The sequence below is a fragment of the Aquarana catesbeiana genome, linkage group LG03 (genome assembly GCF_042186555.1).
Source record: "Aquarana catesbeiana isolate 2022-GZ linkage group LG03, ASM4218655v1, whole genome shotgun sequence".
Classification (NCBI taxonomy): Eukaryota; Metazoa; Chordata; class Amphibia; order Anura; family Ranidae; genus Aquarana; species Aquarana catesbeiana.
In genome coordinates, this window is record NC_133326.1 from 118,616,824 (window position 1) to 118,635,524 (window position 18,701).

Genomic DNA, 18,701 nt, shown 5'->3' on the forward strand with positions numbered 1-18,701 from the left:
ATTAGCAGTAATCAGCATGGATTCATGAAGAATCGTTCTTGCCAAACCAATCTATTAACCTTCTATGAGGAGGTGAGTTGCCATCTAGATAAAGGAAGGCCCGTAGACGTGGTGTATCTGGATTTTGCAAAAGCATTTGACACAGTTCCCCATAAACGTTTACTGTACAAAATAAGGTGCGTTGGCATGGACCATAGGGTGAGTACATGGATTGAAAACTGGCTACAAGGGCGTGTTCAGAGGGTGGTGATAAATGGGGAGTACTCAGAATGGTCAGGGGTGGGTAGTGGGGTTCCCCAGGGTTCTGTGCTGGGACCAATCCTATTTAATTTGTTCATAAACGACCTGGAGGATGGGATAAACAGTTCAATCTCTGTATTTGCAGATGATACTAAGCTAAGCAGGGCAATAACTTCTCCGCAGGATGTGGAAATCTTGCAAAAAGACCTGAACAAATTAATGGGGTGGGCGACTACATGGCAAATGAGGTTCAATGTAGAAAAATGTAAAATAATGCATTTGGGTGGCAAAAATATGAATGCAATCTATACACTGGGGGGAGAACCTCTGGGGGAATCTAGGATGGAAAAGGACCTTGTGGTCCTATTAGATGATAGGCTCAGCAATGGCATGCAATGCCAAGCTGCTGCTAATAAAGCAAACAGAATATTGGCATGCATTAAAAGGGGGATCAACTGCAGGGATAAAACGATAATTCTCCCGCTCTACAAGACTCTGGTCCGCCCGCACCTGGAGTATGCTGTCCAGTTCTGGGCACCAGTCCTCAGGAGGGACGTACTGGAAATGGAGCGAGTACAAAGAAGGGCAACAAAGCTAATAAAGGGTCTGGAGGATCTTAGTTATGAGGAAAGGTTGCGAGCACTGAACTTATTCTCTCTGGAGAAGAGACGCTTGAGAGGGGATATGATTTCAATTTACAAATACTGTACTGGTGACCCCACAATAGGGATAAAACTTTTTCGCAGAAGAGAGTTTAATAAGACTCGTGGCCACTCATTACAATTAGAAGAAAATAGGTTTAACCTTAAACTACGTAGAGGGTTCTTTACTGTAAGAGCGGCAAGGATGTGGAATTCCCTTCCACAGGCGGTGGTCTCAGCGGGGAGCATTGATAGCTTCAAGAAACTATTAGATAATCACCTGAATGACCGCAATATACAGGGATATGTAATGTAATACTGACACATAATCACACACATAGGTTGGACTTGATGGACTTGTGTCTTTTTTCAACCTCACCTACTATGTAACTATGTAACTATGTACTAGGGGTTTGGCAATAGTCGGGTGAAATCAGCTGTTGTTTGGTAATGGAGCCAACAGACCCAAACGCAAGTGAATATAGAGGGGGTATCGTGTGCCATATGGATAAGCTCTTCCATTTCTGCAACTCTTTGAATACATTTAAACCAGTCAGAGAGCATTGGGGGTCCGTAGAGCCCCACCTTGCCGGTATGCACATTCTAGCTGCATTAACAAGATGCATTGCAAGGGATTTGAAGTATGCCTTTTTAGAAAGGGAGGAATGGTGATGGAGGAACGGAGCTTGAGTGTAGTCTAATGCAGTGTACACACGACCGGACTTTTCCACAGCAAAGGTCCAACGGAACGAATCCGCTGGACAATTCGATCGTGTGTGGGCTTCATCGGACCTTTGCTGTCGAAAAATCAGACGGACTTTAGAAATAGAACATGTTTCAAGTCTTTGCAACAGACTGGAGCCCGGTCGAAAAATCCGTTCATCTGTATGCTAGTCCGACTGACGAACAACGACGCAAGGGCAGTTATTGGCTACTGGCTATGAACTTCCTTATTCTAGTCCGGTCATACGTCATCACGTTCGAATCAGTCGGACTTTGGTGTGATTGTGTGTAGGCAAGTCCGTTGCGTCGGAACTCCGTTGGAACTCCATCGAAAGTCCGTCAAAAAGTCCTTCGGAGTTCAGTCCGTCGAAAGTCCGCTCATATGTACACGGCATTAGGCATAAGTGGTTATCCTGGTAGTGATAGCATGGGCTTCCTTCCAAAAAGGTTATGGAACAGGGCAGGACCACCAAATATGCAAAAGGAAACCCACTGCCTGATTTAACCCTAAAAGACTGCACTACCATGCCAGAATCATGTGCATTGCACGTGGTTGCAGTGTGGCTCCTTTTGAACTCAGTGGGTGAGTTTGGCAAGCATGCCATTCTTAACTGTACATACAGAGTTAAAAATGCTGAAGCCCATCTTTACCACCCCTGACAGCCATTCTAAAAGAGACCTAAGGATAAATGACATGTTATATTGGAACCTCCTATCCCCAAAAAACAATGTACTATATATTTCAGCCTTCAAGGTGCTGACATTTAACCCTTAGCTTTTTAGACATACAAACAGTAGAAAAAACTGAAAAAGGAGGGTGATGACAAATTCCAAAAGTCATTTGATCTTACAGCTAGTAAATAAAAGGTTGGCGCAGTCATTGTATGATCCACGGATTACATTGGCCCAGGTTCAAGTCCTTTTGCCTTCAAGCACCGCTTGCTGTCTTCCTGAAGCATCTTTTTTTATGAGCCCCATAGCAGCTTGTCAGAATGCATGGCATTTTAAAAATGCAGCGAAGTTGACTTTTTAATTCTCTGTATTTGTGACAGTGATGACTTGTTTGACAGTTTTGTTATACTATGGATAAAGCTTTGCTGCTCAGCCAGAACTGGTGTAAGATGTATAGCTTGCCATAAGCAGATGAAAGGGGACATTAATCTTAAACTGGAGGGTAAATGTGTAGTTAGAGAAATAGCTTTGTAATAAGGCACAATACAAATGAAAGAGAACACTGAGAGTGACAGCTGGAAGTGAGCACATTAGGGAGCATGTTTAGCGTGGAAACATTGAATACATCATTGTGAATTCATGTCTGACATCTGAAGGATTTCTCTTCCGTTGTTTCAGCTCTTCTGGCATGTTTCAGCCAGTCCCTCACTGATCAATACTGCAGCCATACCCTAGGTGGCTTACCAAAAATCTTATAATGTCATCTGAAATACATTGTACAGCATAAGAGCAATAACACTTGGAAAGGACAGTTTATGGATTGTTACCGCTTAAAATAATTTAGACAGGCAACTAGTGAGAGAAACATCTTAGGGAATATTGTTAGGTCAAGAATGTACCATAGTGCTCCCTAATTTGTAAAAATACAAATAATGGGCAGCACAGTGGTGTAGTGGGTAGCACTCTCGCCTAGCAGTAAGAAGGGTCGCTAGTTCGTGTCCCAACCACGACACTACCTGCCTGGAGTTTGCATGTTCTCCCTGTGCCTGCGTGGGTTTTCTCCGGGTACTCCGGTTTCCTCCCACACTCCAAAGAAATGCTGGTAGGTTAATTGGATCCTGTCTAAATTGTCCCTAGTATGTATGAATGTGAGTTAGGGACCTTAGATTGTAAGCTCCTTGAGGGTAGGGACTGATGTGAATGTACAATGTATATGTAAAGAGCTACGTAAATTGACGGCGCTATATAAGTACCTGAAATAAATAATAATAAATAATAGGAATGGTTGGTTTAAACACTCAATTTTTATTTAACAGTTTTTATGTTTTATATCTCCTTTTTGATATATGCATACAATCTTTGTTTTTTTTACATGGAAACGGGACACCCAGAGCACTTTAAAGCCTAGTACACACGGGCCGAATGTGGGATGACATCGGCCGGTTTGTACTACAGTTGGTCCGACAGAAGCTGGCCTTCTGTCAAAGGGGCATGACCAATCCACTGATCGGCTCCCCATCAGCACCCTCTGCCAATGGCTGAGAGTGCTGACCGGAGTGTTCTGGCAGGGGGGGGCATCCCCCCCACAATAACACAGCAGGGGAGATCGCTGTACTAACACCGGAGTGAGAGTACAGTGGCTCCATCTGAGCTGTCTATCAGGTTTTTTTTATTCAGCCCCGCTAAGTTGAACCAAAAAACTACTAGCGTGTACAAGACTTAAGTTAAGTAATAGAAAGGTAAAGTGACAGCAGAGCATTAGCAGCCTGCTTTTTGTCTCTTTTTCTCTGATTGAAACCCAGTAAAGAGTCACCTAATAGGGGATGGGCCATTGCCATGAGTCATTCACTTGTGTGTACAATATCCAGCTTGAGTTGAGTACAGTAAATAGGCTTTTTAAGCAAAGTTGGTAAGGAATTATAGCTAAATATGTGAAAAGAAGACTAGAGGTATATGCACTTGGCTATATGTAAGAATTCTAAATATTCCAATGCAATATTTTATATTAACCTAGCTAAAAAATGAAAAAGCAGGTTTGTTTTTTTGTTTTTTTTATTCCTGACCATAATAAAAAAGAAAGACAATATACAGTATATATGAAACTATTTCACATTCCTTTTTAAAGGTGGCATTAGATATCAGTATGATGGCCATTACCTTTGACTTTAACATGATGTCTATGGGCCTATGATGTATCAGATTGATTGGATATTCTTGGTTAATAAACTACTGTTCTTAGTGCTGTAATAAGAATGCAGACACGGGTCTGTAAATACTCACACTTGTAACCTGGTGAGCCAGAATATTGGTTTAAAAAATGTTTTTTCGTTTGAATTCAACGGACACCCAAAACACCTTGTATTGGCTAACCAATAATTTAAAAGAATGGAAAAAAACACTAAGATACAGCAGGGATACACCAGGATAATAGGGTTAATGTAAGTGGTGATAGGAGAGACTATGGTATAAAAAAGTGAACAAGGTTATGATACATACTAAGAGTAAGAGAAAACCTAGAAAAACATTGTGTGCACACAAAAACAGTATTAAACAAGACAGCACTGTTAAAGTGTATGTATGTGCAGTCCTGTCTTGCGGACAGAGCCTGGAAAAGTTGAAACCACTGTCAGTTTATTTTTTGTTGTCCACATGGGGACACCCGACTATAACAAAAACCTGATGGCTTCTATCCCTTTTCCATTCCAAACAAAATGAGAAAAAAACATTTGGGATATACAAACACTTTAAATGAGAATACAACAAGATCTGTGGTGAAGGGTGAATTATGAAGATAAAAGATATGACTGTTAACCTGACTAATGACACAGTATTAAACACTATTGTGGTAATTGTTAACTCGTTTTCAGGAGTTCGAGTTGATGCTCTGCAGGGAGAAGTTTATTCTGCATTGCTAGCTGAGAATGCACGTTTAAGGGAAGAGCTGGATAAAGCTCAACAACCGACGACAGTGTTCACTCAGATCCTGCCGGTGAGTAGGATAATTTGGTTAGGTTTGCATCTTAGTGTTTCCTTGCGTTTTATAATGCGTTTTTGATGTGCATTTTGCACATGCATTGATGCGTGTTTTTATGCATCTTGCATTTTTGATGTTGGCCAATAACCAACCATTTGGGTTTTGTAACCAGGGGGCTCAAATTGCATGCAAAACACATCATGCATGCGTCTTCATGCATTACTATTGACTTCTATGTTCCTCAAAGTGCCTAAAAGTGGACCAAAAAAAAATGAATTGAGATAATTTCAAACAACGTGCTGGAGCGCAGTGCACAGATGTGAACAGGCTCCCTCTATAACATTGCCTTTGATGACACATGAGTTTAGCATTCTCTGAGCTGCAGGGTAAAATGCAAATGTGTGAGTGTTGCCTTAGAGTCAGTATGACATACTGATATGAAAGTCAGCTTTTTAAAACCAATAATAGACACTTAATACTCAAATAAGAACTCAGGCCAAAAAAAGAAGAACCAAAGCTAACTGTGATTTATATATACAGTATATGAACCTATTAGTGTTTTTATAAAGGGCACGCTGTAAAGCATTTTATATGCTCCAACAACACTGCTGTGCATCTGGTACTGTGCAACGTCTTATGCACCTAAGAAAGCTGAAGAACTTTAAGTAAGCAGTACAAAGTGCAGTGATTGCTTTGCAGAGTGTGATAGCCAGTAGCAACCAGTCAAGTTTCAGTGTTCTGGAATCTAATGAAGAAACAGTGATGTCTCATTGGTAGCAGGTAGCATATGTTCGTCTTAACCCACCTGAGCTATCCCTCCAGGGAGTCAATCATAAGCAGCAGAGGCATTTCCCACAGCCTCACGTGTACCTCGGCCCACAATATTTGACGGTCAACAGTGACAGTTTCCTGGTGGATACAGTAGCTCAAGGTGGTTCAGATTAGTAGCCAAAAACACAGGACGCATCCCTAAATGTAAGTCATGAGTTACTGTTAGCCCTGACTGCAGAATGTCCTTGTGCCAAGCAGTTTAACTAGACCTGGGTTCTTATCAGTTAAATAGATGTCTTTATTTCTACATATTTAAAGTACACCATTGGCTTCCTGTCCCATAGCCAAAACAGGAAGTGAGAGAAAATCCCTCCAAAGTGAGGGAATCTCTGGTGTCACTAAATCAGGTGTCCCCATGGGAAGATTTCCCTTCTATTGATGTCCTGGGGACAACCCATAATTTTAGATTTTCTTTCACTTTCATTCTCAGTGATAATGGTAAACAGGACAATTAGAGAGGGTGAATCTCCCTAATGGGAACACAGACAGCAATAAAAAACCTGCCTGGTGCTCTAATCCCTCTCCAGTCTATCCAAAACTGAGAAAAATGTCTTTAGTTATACAGTAAAACCTTGGATTGCGAGCATAATTCGTTTCGGAAACATGCTTGTAATCCAAAGCACTTGTATATCAAAGTAAATTTCCCCAATGGTTCCACAACCATTTATTCATAAGTCCTTTAGTTTATAGTTCATATAAAAAGATTATAGCCATGTGATAGGTTGTGTAACCATAAAATGTCCATCCACAAATGGAAGCCTCCACAAGGGGATTAGAAGCAAAATCCAGCAGGAGCTACAGAGTATAAAAGACAAGAGAGGCGCCTCCAAGTGTAGCAATATGTTGCTAAATGATGTAACCATATTGCTACACTTACAGGCGCCTCTCTTCTCTATTATAATCAGTTGTGACATGACTTTACTTGTATATCAAGTCAAAATTTGTGTAAAAATGTTGCTCGTCTTGCAAAACGCTCTCAAACCAAGTTACTCTCAAACCAAGGTTTTACTGTACTTTGTGCAAGGCAAAAATGTAGTATTGTCCGCCCTTCTATCCTAATATAATCAGTCTTATAGTTTATCTGCTCAACTTAAAAATGTTTAATTAATTCATTAAGTATAATTTTGCACTTATTTTATAATACATGATTAGAAAATCAAATATTTTTTTTCCAGATTCCTGAACAATTAACCGACAGTGAGAAGTTTTCTCTTCTAAGCAAATTGGAAAAGTCACAAGCAAGAGTACAGAGCCTAGAGAGAGAGGTAAGCTCCCATATTATACAGTTATTGGAGAGAAAGGCAGAGAGATCAGATAGAACACCACATCCCAATAATGACTAGAACAAAAAGGGAGAAGAGGTAACAAACCTCAGGACTTTAAAGGTGTACAATAGAAAAAGTGTGCAAGACACAAATACAAATAGATAAAATTTAAATATTTTATTATAAAAGTACAAAACATGAGGGAAACATTCCATCCATATCAAAAGTTGAAGGTTCTATTCAAAAGCAGAAATACAGACACTACCACTCAACATGTTTCGCTTTTTAAAGCTTCTTCAGGAGATGCAGGTGACGTATAAATTGCTATAAACAACAGAGAAGACAGGAATGAAAACTCATGCTTGTGATTTAACAAAGAAATAAATCAATCAAAATATTGGCATATGGTAAATATGCAAATCATCAAAGAGAATTGTGAATTAACATCATTAGCGAATATCAATAAATATAGATGTGGGAAAAAATGAATCTTACCAAGGCTGCTTGAAAATAGTTTAAAAAAACTTGATTTAGATGAAAAAATATGTATATATGTCCCATGCATATTCAAAACACTCAATTTTTCATGTCCTAAGTGGTCGGAGGAAGAGAATTTTAAATTTTAAATGTCAAATTCCTAAAAAGGAAGCAAGAAAGATGTTCCATGTACAGAAAAAACACATTGATTCTGTTGTACTCAAATAAAAAATAATAAAAAGCCAGCAATTATTCAAGAGGGAAGAATGGCGGCAGGTAAATTTCCTCTGTCAATACTTGAAGAGTTGAATCAATTTTATTGTCTTGCTGGTCACAGATCAAGTCCAGCATAGCATATATACCTAAAGAAAGTGAATGTCCAACTGGAATGTGAGATGGACATACAGTGGGGATGGAAAGTATTCAGACCCCTTAAATTTTTCACTCTTTGTTATATTGCAGCCATTTGCTAAAATCATTTAAGTTAATTTTTTTCCTCATTAATGTACACACAGCACCCCATATTGACATAAAAACACAGAATTTTTGACATTTTTGCAGATTTATTAAAAAAGAAACACTGAAATATCACATGGTCCTAAGTATTCAGACCCTTTGCTCAGTATTTAGTAGAAGCACCCTTTTGATCTAAAACAGCCATGAGTCGTTTTGGGAAAGATGCAACAAGTTTTTCACACTTGGATTTGGGGATCCTCTGCCATTCCTCCTTTCAGATCCTCTCCATTTCTGTCAGGTTGGATGGTAAACGTTGGTGGACAGTCATTTTTAGGTCTCTCCAGAGATGCTCAATTGGATTTAAGTCAGGGCTCTGGCTGGGCCATTCAAGAATAGTCACGGTGTTGTTGTGAAGCCACTCCTTCGTTATTTTAGCTGTGTGCTTAGGGTCATTGTCTTGTTGGAAGATAAACCTTCAGCCCAGTCTGAGGTCCTGAGCTCTCTGGAGAAGGTTTTCATCCAGGATATCCCTGTACTTGGCCGCATTCATCTTTCCCTCGATTGCAACCAGTCGTCCTGTCCCTGCAGCTGAAAAACACCCCCACAGCATGATGCTGCCACCATCATGCTTCACTGTTGGGACTGTATTGGACAGGTGATGAGCAGTACCTGGTTTTCTCCACACATACCGCTTAGAATTAAGGCCAAAAAGTTCTATCTTGGTCTCATCAGACCAGAGAATCTTATTTCTCACCATCTTGGAGTCCTTCAGGTGTTTTTTAGCAAAGTCCATGTGGGCTTTCATGTGTCTTGCACTGAGGATAGGCTTCCGTCGGGCCACTCTGCCATAAAGCCCCGACTGGTGGAGGGCTGCAGTGATGGTTGACTTTCTACAACTTTCTCCCATCTCCTGACTGCATCTCTGGAGCTCAGCCACAGTGATCTTTGGGTTCTTCTTTACCTCTCTCACCAAGGCTCTTCTCCCCGATAGCTCAGTTTGGCCGGACGGCCAGCTCTAGGAAGGGTTTTGGTCGTCCCAAACGTCTTCCATTTAAGGATTATGGAGGCCACTGTGCTCTTAGGAACCTAAGTGCAGCAGAAATTTTTTTGTAACCTTGGCCAGATCTGTGACTTGCCACAATTCTGTCTCTGAGCTCCTCAGGCAGTTCCTTTGACCTCATGATTCTCATTTGCTCTGACATGCACTGTGAGCTGTAAGGTCTTATATAGACAGGTGTGTGCCTTTCCTAATTAAGTCCAATCAGTATAATCAAACACAGCTGGCCTCAAATGAAGGTGTAGAACCATCTCAATTATGATCAGAAGAAATGGACAGCACCTGAGTTAAATATATGAGTGTCACAGCAAAGGGTCTGAATACTTAGGACCATGTGATATTTCAGTTTTTCTTTTTTGATAAATCTGCAATAATGTCAACAACTCTGTGTTTTTTTGTCAATATGGGGTGCTGTGTGTACTCATGAGTCTCTATAAGGTAAAGCAGTAAACTAGCAAGAAAGAGAAAGACTGATCAAAAAATTGCTTACCAATGTTAAAAGGACAGATTATATGGACAGGAGTGGGAGGGATGTTCACTCTCCCTCTCCAGAAGCGCCTCTGACAGATGGTGGCAGCGAAAAGCTGCATTCATAACTTCCTCCTGGCCCAGCGGCGCCTGGCGTCACCGCTGGGACCTGGACGTATCGTAAGGATGCCCGTGCGCATGTGCCAAGTCCCCTGATGGCGTAGACGCTGTGATGCCGTAACGCACCATATACAGATCTGCCATCTTGGGTAAGGGATTGCCCATGGAGATGGAATAACTACACAGGGATAAAGCCTAGCAAGCAACGAGGTTAGCAGCAGTATAATAGCGGCTACCAGATTGCAATGCAAGGATAAAAAGGTGAAAAATAAGACTGGATTAAAATGGCCAGGGACTGATACCTATAGGGCTAAAATCAGTTAGATGATTGATTTGGCAACCAACTAGATTTGTGCCCGGAGCGTCCGTGCGGCCACTAAAGGAAACAGTAAAATGGGGAAGAAAGAAGAAAAGCATAATGGACACGGGGAGAATTTCTGCAAATTAAATTGGAATAGGCTAAAAAATCAATATTTAGCAATCAATTATTAGATTTGCAGCTTGAACCAGTTCATCTTTAACCACATCTAGAGTAGGAATATACAAGTACACAGTGAAAATGCAAAAATACATTTCAAATTACAAGACCCCAAAGGCAAATTAATGCATAGATAATTGGACATTGGATATATAAACATATGGTAAGAAAAACAAAATAGACACAATAGAGATGAAAACTACAAGAAAATAAATATATAAAGAAAATAAATAAATTAAGAAAAATGAATAAAAATAAATGGAAAAAAAAAAAAAAAAAAAAAAAAATATATATATATATATATATATATATATATATATATATATATATATATATAATGTTGATAAATAATAATGAATAAAACAAGGAAAATAATATAACTTGAATGAAAGTAAAAAAAGAGAAAAAAAAGAAAAAAGGAAAAAATGAACTATAAAAAAGATTTGAAACTTAAAGCATCGTTCAAACCCGGATGCTTTAAAGCAGATAGATCATGGATCCAGCGTGGCTCATGCTGTAATAATATTTTGTCGTAGTCGCCACCTCTTTCACCTGGGGGGAATATGCTCTAAAGCAAAAAAGTGCATTTTAGAGCAGTCAAAATTTTGGTGAAGACTCATATGGCGACTTATGGGTGTTTCCATTCTCTTTTTAGAGACATGATCTCTAATGCAATGAAAAAAGGGTCGCTTGTTTTTTCCCACATAAAAAACATCATCTGGTCCCCATAGCCACCCCCTGTATCTGGAGGTAGTGGGAGCGTCCAAATAAAAAACATTGTTAGTCAAAATAAACCTGAGCAAATCCAAGATGAACTTGTTGTATAATTTGGGCATTTCAATATTTTCAGAGATGAAGCCCTCCACAACTGCCACCCCAATTCATGGGGGATGGAGTTGTAGAGGGCCTCAACATCTAGAGCAACCAACCATGATCCCAAGGGAACAGTAATTCCATCCAGGGTCCTAAGGAGATCACTAGTGTCCTGCAGATAGGACACAAGGCCTTCAACATGGGGTCTAAGGAAATCGTCAATAAGTTCACTAGCAGGCTCTGTGAGACAACCATTGCCCGACACTATAGGGAGTCCTGGGGGATTGATGGGGTTCTTGTGGATCTTGGGAAGTGCATAGAGGGTTGGTGTCCTCGGTGTTGGAACATTTAAAAATTCCCAAGTTTTCTTGTTGATGAGTCCCTCATAGTTTCTATTGTACACCTTTAAAGTCCCGAGGTTTGTTACCTCTTCTCCCTTTTTGTCCCATATGACACAAATCATCAGTGAACTAATATACCTGATTCTGTTGTTATAGTTTTGTATTCTAACATTATCACATTATCACTTCTCCTACTGTCAGCTGGAGGATTCAGCCCGACGATGGGGCCGTGATAAACAGCAACTCCTTACACAGGTTTCAGAACAGCAGATGGGATTCAGCCGGACCCAGACCACTATCTTGCACCACTTTCCTACTGTAAGAAATATTATTATATATTATTATTACATTTCTCTTCTTTGCTGAATGACAGAGTATTTTCTGAAAGACAGTGTCTAGTCCTAAATTTCGAGAATAGCCATTCTTTAAAGTGACACCAAACAATATACTTATTCTCTAAAAATAATCCACACACATCCAATAGTTAAATCGGAACAAAAGGCTAAAAGTTAAAAAAGTTAAAAAAAATGTGAACAGGCAGGTTTTTTATTTCACAAGGAACATGCAATGCTTCTTCTGCAATAAAATAGAATTTACCTGCCTGTTCATAATGCTCTGCAGAATGTACACAGAGCACATTTCCCGCACAGTTCCAGTGTGCCAGGATGAATGGCTCCCACACATGCACAGGAGTGATGTTATCCCACACAGGCCAATCAAGACCCCAAAAGACCAGCACCAGGAAAAACCTGGGGAGTAGATGCCGAGACCAGCAAGGTAGCTTGTGGGTGCCAGACCATTGGGGAATGGAAGCGTATTCTTTCCTTTAAATCAATTTTAATGGCCCTGTAATCTATTTGTCCTTAAATGTTTTTGTGTATGTGTTTTTTAGCCTCCTTATAACATAAGTTTTTTTTTTTTTAAGCCAGGATTTTGTGTCACTTCAACCACTTCAGCCCTGGAAGAATTGGCTGCTCAATGACCAGGCCATTTTTTGCAATATGGTACTGCGTCGCTTTAACTAACAATTGTGCAATCGTACCATGTTTTCCTTTGTTCCCACAAATAGAGCTTTCTTTTGGTGGTATTTGATCACCTCTGCGTTTTTTATTTTTTGCGCTATATAACAAAAGAAGAGCGACAATTTCGAAAAAAACATAATGGGGGTTATTTACGAAAGGCAAATCCACTTTGCATTACAAGTGCAAACTACAAGTGTAAAGTGCACTTGAAATTTCACTGAAAGTGCACTTGGAAGTGAAGTCGCTGTAGATCTGAAATAAGGGGAAGCTCTGCTGATTTTATCATCCAATCATGTGCAAGCTAAAATGCTGTTTTTTATTTTCCTTGCATGTCTCTCTCGGATCTACAGCGACTGCACTTCCAGGTGAACTTTCAGTGCAATTTCAAGTGCACTCTGCACTTGAAGTTTGCACTTGGAGTGCAAAGTAGATTTGACTTTAGTAAATAACCCCCAATATCTTTTACTTTTTGCTATAATAAATATCCCAATTTTTTCAAAAAAACTAATTTTTTCCTCAGTTTAGGTTGATATGTATTCTTCTACATATTTTTGGTAAAAAAATCGCAATAAGGGTATATTGATTGGTTTGCACAAAAGTTATAGCGTCTACAAAATAGGGGATAGATTTATGGCATTTTTATTATTTATTTTTTTACTAGTAATGGCGGCGATCTGCGTTTTTTATCGGGACTGCGACATTATGGCAGACACATCGAACACTTTTGACACATTTTTGGGATGAGTGACAATTATACAGCGATCAGTGCTATAAAAATGCACTGATTACTGTAAAAACATCACTGTCAGGGAAGGGATTAACACTAGGGGGCAATCAAGGGGTCAACTGTGTTCCCTCACTGTGTTCTAACTGAAAGGGGGATGGGACTTACTAGGGGAGATGACAGATCGCTGTTCATACTTTGTACGAACACATGATCAGTCTCTTCTCCCCTGAAAGAACCGGGATCTGTGTGTTTACACACACAGATCCTGGTTCTTGCTCTGTCATCATGAGCGATCGCGGGTGCCCGGCGGTCATTGCGCCCACTGGGCACTCGCATCAGCTCCGGCGGCGGCCCCTAGTGGCCACAATGGGAAGCGACATAAGGTGACGTCGATTTGCCCAGCCAAGCCAACCTGCCACTGAAAACTGCGGCGGTTGGTCAGCAAGTGGTTAAAACAAACTCCTAATGCCATGTACACACGATCAGAAAATCAGATGAAAAATACCGCTTTCGAAGTGATAGTACGATAATCTGATTGTTAGTACACAGCTTTCGACAGCCGATAACAACAGTCCATCTGAAATTTTCCGAAGGGACAAACACAAACATTTTTCTCATACGATTTTCATTTAATCAGTACAGTTTTTGTCTGAAAAATATCAGAAGAGTTAAACCACGCATGCTCCGAAACTTAAGAATACATTACAATACAATACAACACATTACATCACTTCTGAAGTTGTATTCTGTCGTATGAGAATTTTCGTAAGTTTAGTAACCTCTTCATTTTCGATATGAGACTAGCATGCAAAAAAATGGATGATCGTTCATCCAATCTTCTCATTGCGTGTACAAGGCTTAAGTCTGCAAACATGGGTAGTTTACCACCAAAGCACCTGATATCAAATAAAGCTCAATGATTTGTAGCAAACTTGTCCACTACTTTTCTTCTGTGCTTCTACAGTCAGGTCCATAAATATTGGGACATCAACACAATTCTAATCTTTTTGGCTCTATACACCACCACAATGGATTTGAAATGAAACGAACAAGATGTGCTTTAACTGCAGACTTTCAGATTTAATTTGAGGGTATTTACATCCAAATCAGGTGAACGGTGTAGGACTTACAACAGTTTGTATATGTGCCTCCCACTTTTTAAGAGACCAAAAGTAATGGGACAATTGGCTGCTCAGCTGTTCCATGACAAGGTGTGTGTTATTCCCTCATTATCCCATTTACAAGGAGCAGAAAAAAGGTCCAGAGTTCATTTCAAGTGTGCATTTGGAATCTATTTCTGTCAATTCTCAATATGAGATCCAAAGAGATGTCACTATCAGTGAAGCAAGCCATCATTAGGCTGAAAAAACAAAACAAACCCATCAGAGAGATAGCAAAAACATTAGGTGTGGCCAAATCAACTGTTTGGAACCTCCTCAAAAAGAAAGAACGCACCGGTGTGCTCAGCAACACCAAAAGACCTGGAAGACCACAGAAAACAACTGTGGTGGATGACCGAAGAATTCTTTCCCTGGTGAAGAAAACACCCTTCACAACAGTTGGCCAGATCAAGAACACTCTCCAGGAGGTAGGTGTATGTGTGTCAAAGTCAAAAATCAAGAGAAGACTTCACCAGAGTGAATACAGAGGGTTCACCACAAGATGTAAACCATTGGTGAGCCTCAAAAGCAGGAAGGCCAGATTAGAGTTTGCCAAACAACATCTAAGAAAGCCTTCACAGTTCTGGAACAACATCCTATCGACAGATGAGACCAAGATCAACTTGTACCAGAGTGATGGGAAGAGAAGAGTATGGAGAAGGAAAGGAACTGCTCATTATCCAAAGCATACCAACTCATCAGTGAAGCATGGTGGTGGTAGTGTCATGGCGTGGGCATGTATGGCTGCCAATGGAACTGGTTCGCTTGTATTTATTGATGATGTGACTGCTGACAAAAGCAGCAGGATGAATTCTGAAGTGTTTTGGGCAATATTATCTGCTCATATTCAGCAAAATGCTTCAGAACTCATTGGACGGCGCTTCACAGTGCAGATGGACAATGACCCGGAGCATACTGCGAAAGCAACCAAAGAGTTTTTTAAGGGGAAGAAGTGGAATATTATGCAATGGCCAAGTCAATCACCTGACCTGAATCCGATTGAGCATGCATTTCACTTGCTGAAGACAAAACTTAAGGGAAAATGCCCCAAGAACAAGCAGGAACTGAAGACAGTTGCAGTAGAGGCCTGGTAGAGCATCACCAGGGATGAAACCCAGCGTCTGGTGATGTCTATGCGTTCCAGACTTCAGGCTGTAATTGACTGCAAAGAATTTGCAACCAAGTAGTAAAAAGTGAAAGTTGTTAATCTGTCCCATTACTTTTGGTCCCTTAAAAAGCGGGAGGCACATATACAAACTGTTGTAATTCCTACACAGTTCACCTGATTTGGATATAAATACCCTCAAATTAAAGCTGAAAGTTTGCAGTTAAAGCAATCTTGTTCGTTTAATTTCAAATCCATTGTGGTGGTGTTTAGAGCCAAAAAGATTAGAATTGTGTAGATGTCCCAATATTTTTCGGACCTTACTGTATATCTCAGTAGTTCTTTCAACTCTCACAGTGATAATATCAACTTTCTCTCTAGAGAGTTAGCAGCTTTCCTGTGCCAAGCTTCTGTCACTCCTATGATACCCACCTTCACACCAGTCAAACCAGCCATCTTGACAAATGCTGACAGCATTCTTGGTGTAAAGGCCAGTTGATAAGAAAAAAAAAGCCTTTAACAAGTACCACCTAGTTTTCAGGAGACTGCCATACTTTGAAGATCATCTGTACTGTCTCCTTGTAGATCAATCAGATGTCAAGTGTATACCTAATCACCTTAAACTGCCCGTTCTAAAGCCGTTAATCCATAAGATCTTGCAGAAACACCCGCAACAGTTCACAAATCATTCTGAACTGTTACACAGTGAGCAAACTTTCACTTTCACCCTTCCCACCACATTCTGGCATGGCTACTGACTTTGTTAGTAAGTTGCTAATGCTGGCCGTAGTATAATAATACAATCATAAGAATGTATAGGATTATACACTCACAAAAATTAAAGTGGTCGTAAACCTCAGACATAAAATAAGTACAAAGCATATCCTTTTATAGTGTGTACTTGTCTCAATCCAGAGCGCTAAGTGTCATTTCTGTCTGATGCCTCATTTCTCTGCTATGTGCATGAGCCACTTCTGACAAGTTTGCAGCTGGGAGGGAAGCTGCATGCAAAAAGTTTTTTACTTTAATGCATAGAGTGCATTAGGGTAAAAAAATCTTTCTACCTTTAGAACCATTTAAGGGTGTGAAGCACAGGCACTTTACCACATTGGATGTGAAGACAGCTGGCACATTTTTTCACTTTTGTGGAACTCATTACTCAAACACTATAGGGTGTATAGACTTCCAACTGGCTATACCTGATATATTTTATTTAATTTATTATATGTAATGTAGATGTATTAATCATGCACATTTCATGGATTTGCACTGTAGGATTTATGTGAACTATATGGGGAATTTTATGTACTGAATTATTTTTTGTGGGTAGCACTCTATGCTTTTTATATAATCTTATGCTGATATCCTAATACAACTGCTTGGTCTTGTTGGCTGTTCTGTTAGATTTTTTGGTTTTGATTAAATAATACAATTGTTTGATATAAAAATCATTTTGATGAAGGAACTGTATCTTTTGGAAACTGAACAAATTGGGAGGCTTCATTGATGAATTTGAGTGAAAATGGCAACCAGTCCTGATAGATAATCAATTTGAAACTACCCAAACTAACCTTTTTTCCTTTTTTGTGTGTGTTCAATGATTGCTTTTAAACAAACAGACATGTAAAATTATCAAATCTGTGCCAAATTAGTGTTACATGTATGGCAACCTAAGGCCTCCTTCACAGGTATTTACCCATATACACTGGATTTCAGCAGCAAGAATCAGCACATTCTTGCAGCTAGAATGACAGGTGCATGCAAATAGCAGAAGACACTCAGCCTGAACAAAGTAATGACAGGATGACAGCAGCCATCACTGTTTACGTGTACTGTAGCCACTAGGCAAGCAGTTACCTTTGGTTAGAGACTGGTGTTCAAGCCTGGATGCAGTTAGATATAGGCTGAGTGACAACAGCTATGTGCATGCACCTTTTATTGCAGCCACATGTACCTGTCATTCCGGATGCAACGATCCACTGTTTCTTGCAGATTGAATCTGGTATATGCAGGTAAGTGCCCATGTGAAGGAGACTTAAGGAGATTGGAGTTTAGGGAGGGGAGGTAGACAGTCTAAACCTAGCCCAGATAAAATGTAATCCATTAGAAAAGTTTTTAGTGACATTCAAAAGTGTCTTATGATAAATCCCTTAAATCGTTGTTAAAGGATTTTTATGCTGTTTAATTATTTGACTTGTGTAGTGGGCAGCATTTGTGATTGTGGAGTTTTACACAATTTTTAGGAGAGCATTTTTTAAATAGTTTAGTACTGTACTGTCCTTTTCATCACCTGACAAGTTCTCTTTAAATACTTTGTGAGCTTCTGTCTAATATTTATTTACAAAAGTAAATTGGGCATTATTAACAGAGGTGTAACTTTAGGCTAGCTAAATTCACTCTCACACACACACACACACTTGATTTTTATTTCAATAGGTGAATTTACTCTAATTACTCTAATTACTATCTACTTATGCTTATTCATCTTGCCTTTGCAGAAGGACCAAGACCCTCCCACGAAGAGACATGTAAAGCTTGATCCTTTAATTTGACTTTTACAGAACTACAAAAGAACAATAAATGTTTTTTAAACTGTTACAAAGCAATGGAGAGATACCGTTATCGAGGTGATAAAGTATTTTACTGGAATCCATTTGAAGCTCCCATTCCTGGTTATATAAGAGAGAGACTATAAATGGTCATAAAATTATTCTGAAACCACCCAGGAAAACACAGAGCAAACCCTAAGATGCAAGATGCAGGATGCCGGGAAGTGTATTGAATGAAAGAAATTATTTATGTTTTAACCTTTTTTTTTTTTTTTTTATTAATGCTGTGGTAAAATAAATTTCTTTATAAGGCAATAGCATCCATCTTTCCTTGTTGTTTTATACAGAACATGGAATGACTTGTCCACATGCACAAATAAAATATTAAACATTTTTTTGACACTATTACTAAGGTAAATCCTTAATTTTTATTTTATTTTTTTGAAAGCCAATGGCGTGTGAAACACACTCAAAAACTTCACCCGGTGTCAAAAACAGTGAAACACAAAAGCGTGCAACGGGTGTACACAAGCCCTCTAAAATCAGAGGGCCTTTCCCTGATCCCCTGGGGCGTGAGGCTCC

At 39.6% G+C, this 18,701-nt stretch overlaps 1 protein-coding gene across 1 annotated transcript in view; it reads left to right on the plus strand.

Annotated features, from left to right (window-relative positions):
• Positions 1-18,301, plus strand: part of CCDC33 (coiled-coil domain containing 33) — a 207,573-nt gene extending 189,272 nt beyond the window's left edge. Inside the window, exons 20-23 of the mRNA XM_073619065.1 lie at positions 5,144-5,265; positions 7,257-7,346; positions 11,758-11,874; positions 18,069-18,301. Of these exons, the coding sequence (XP_073475166.1) occupies positions 5,144-5,265; positions 7,257-7,346; positions 11,758-11,874; positions 18,069-18,122 (383 nt within the window). The 3' untranslated portion in view covers positions 18,123-18,301. The remainder of the gene's footprint in view (positions 1-5,143; positions 5,266-7,256; positions 7,347-11,757; positions 11,875-18,068) is intronic.
• Positions 18,302-18,701: the final 400 nt, after the last annotated feature.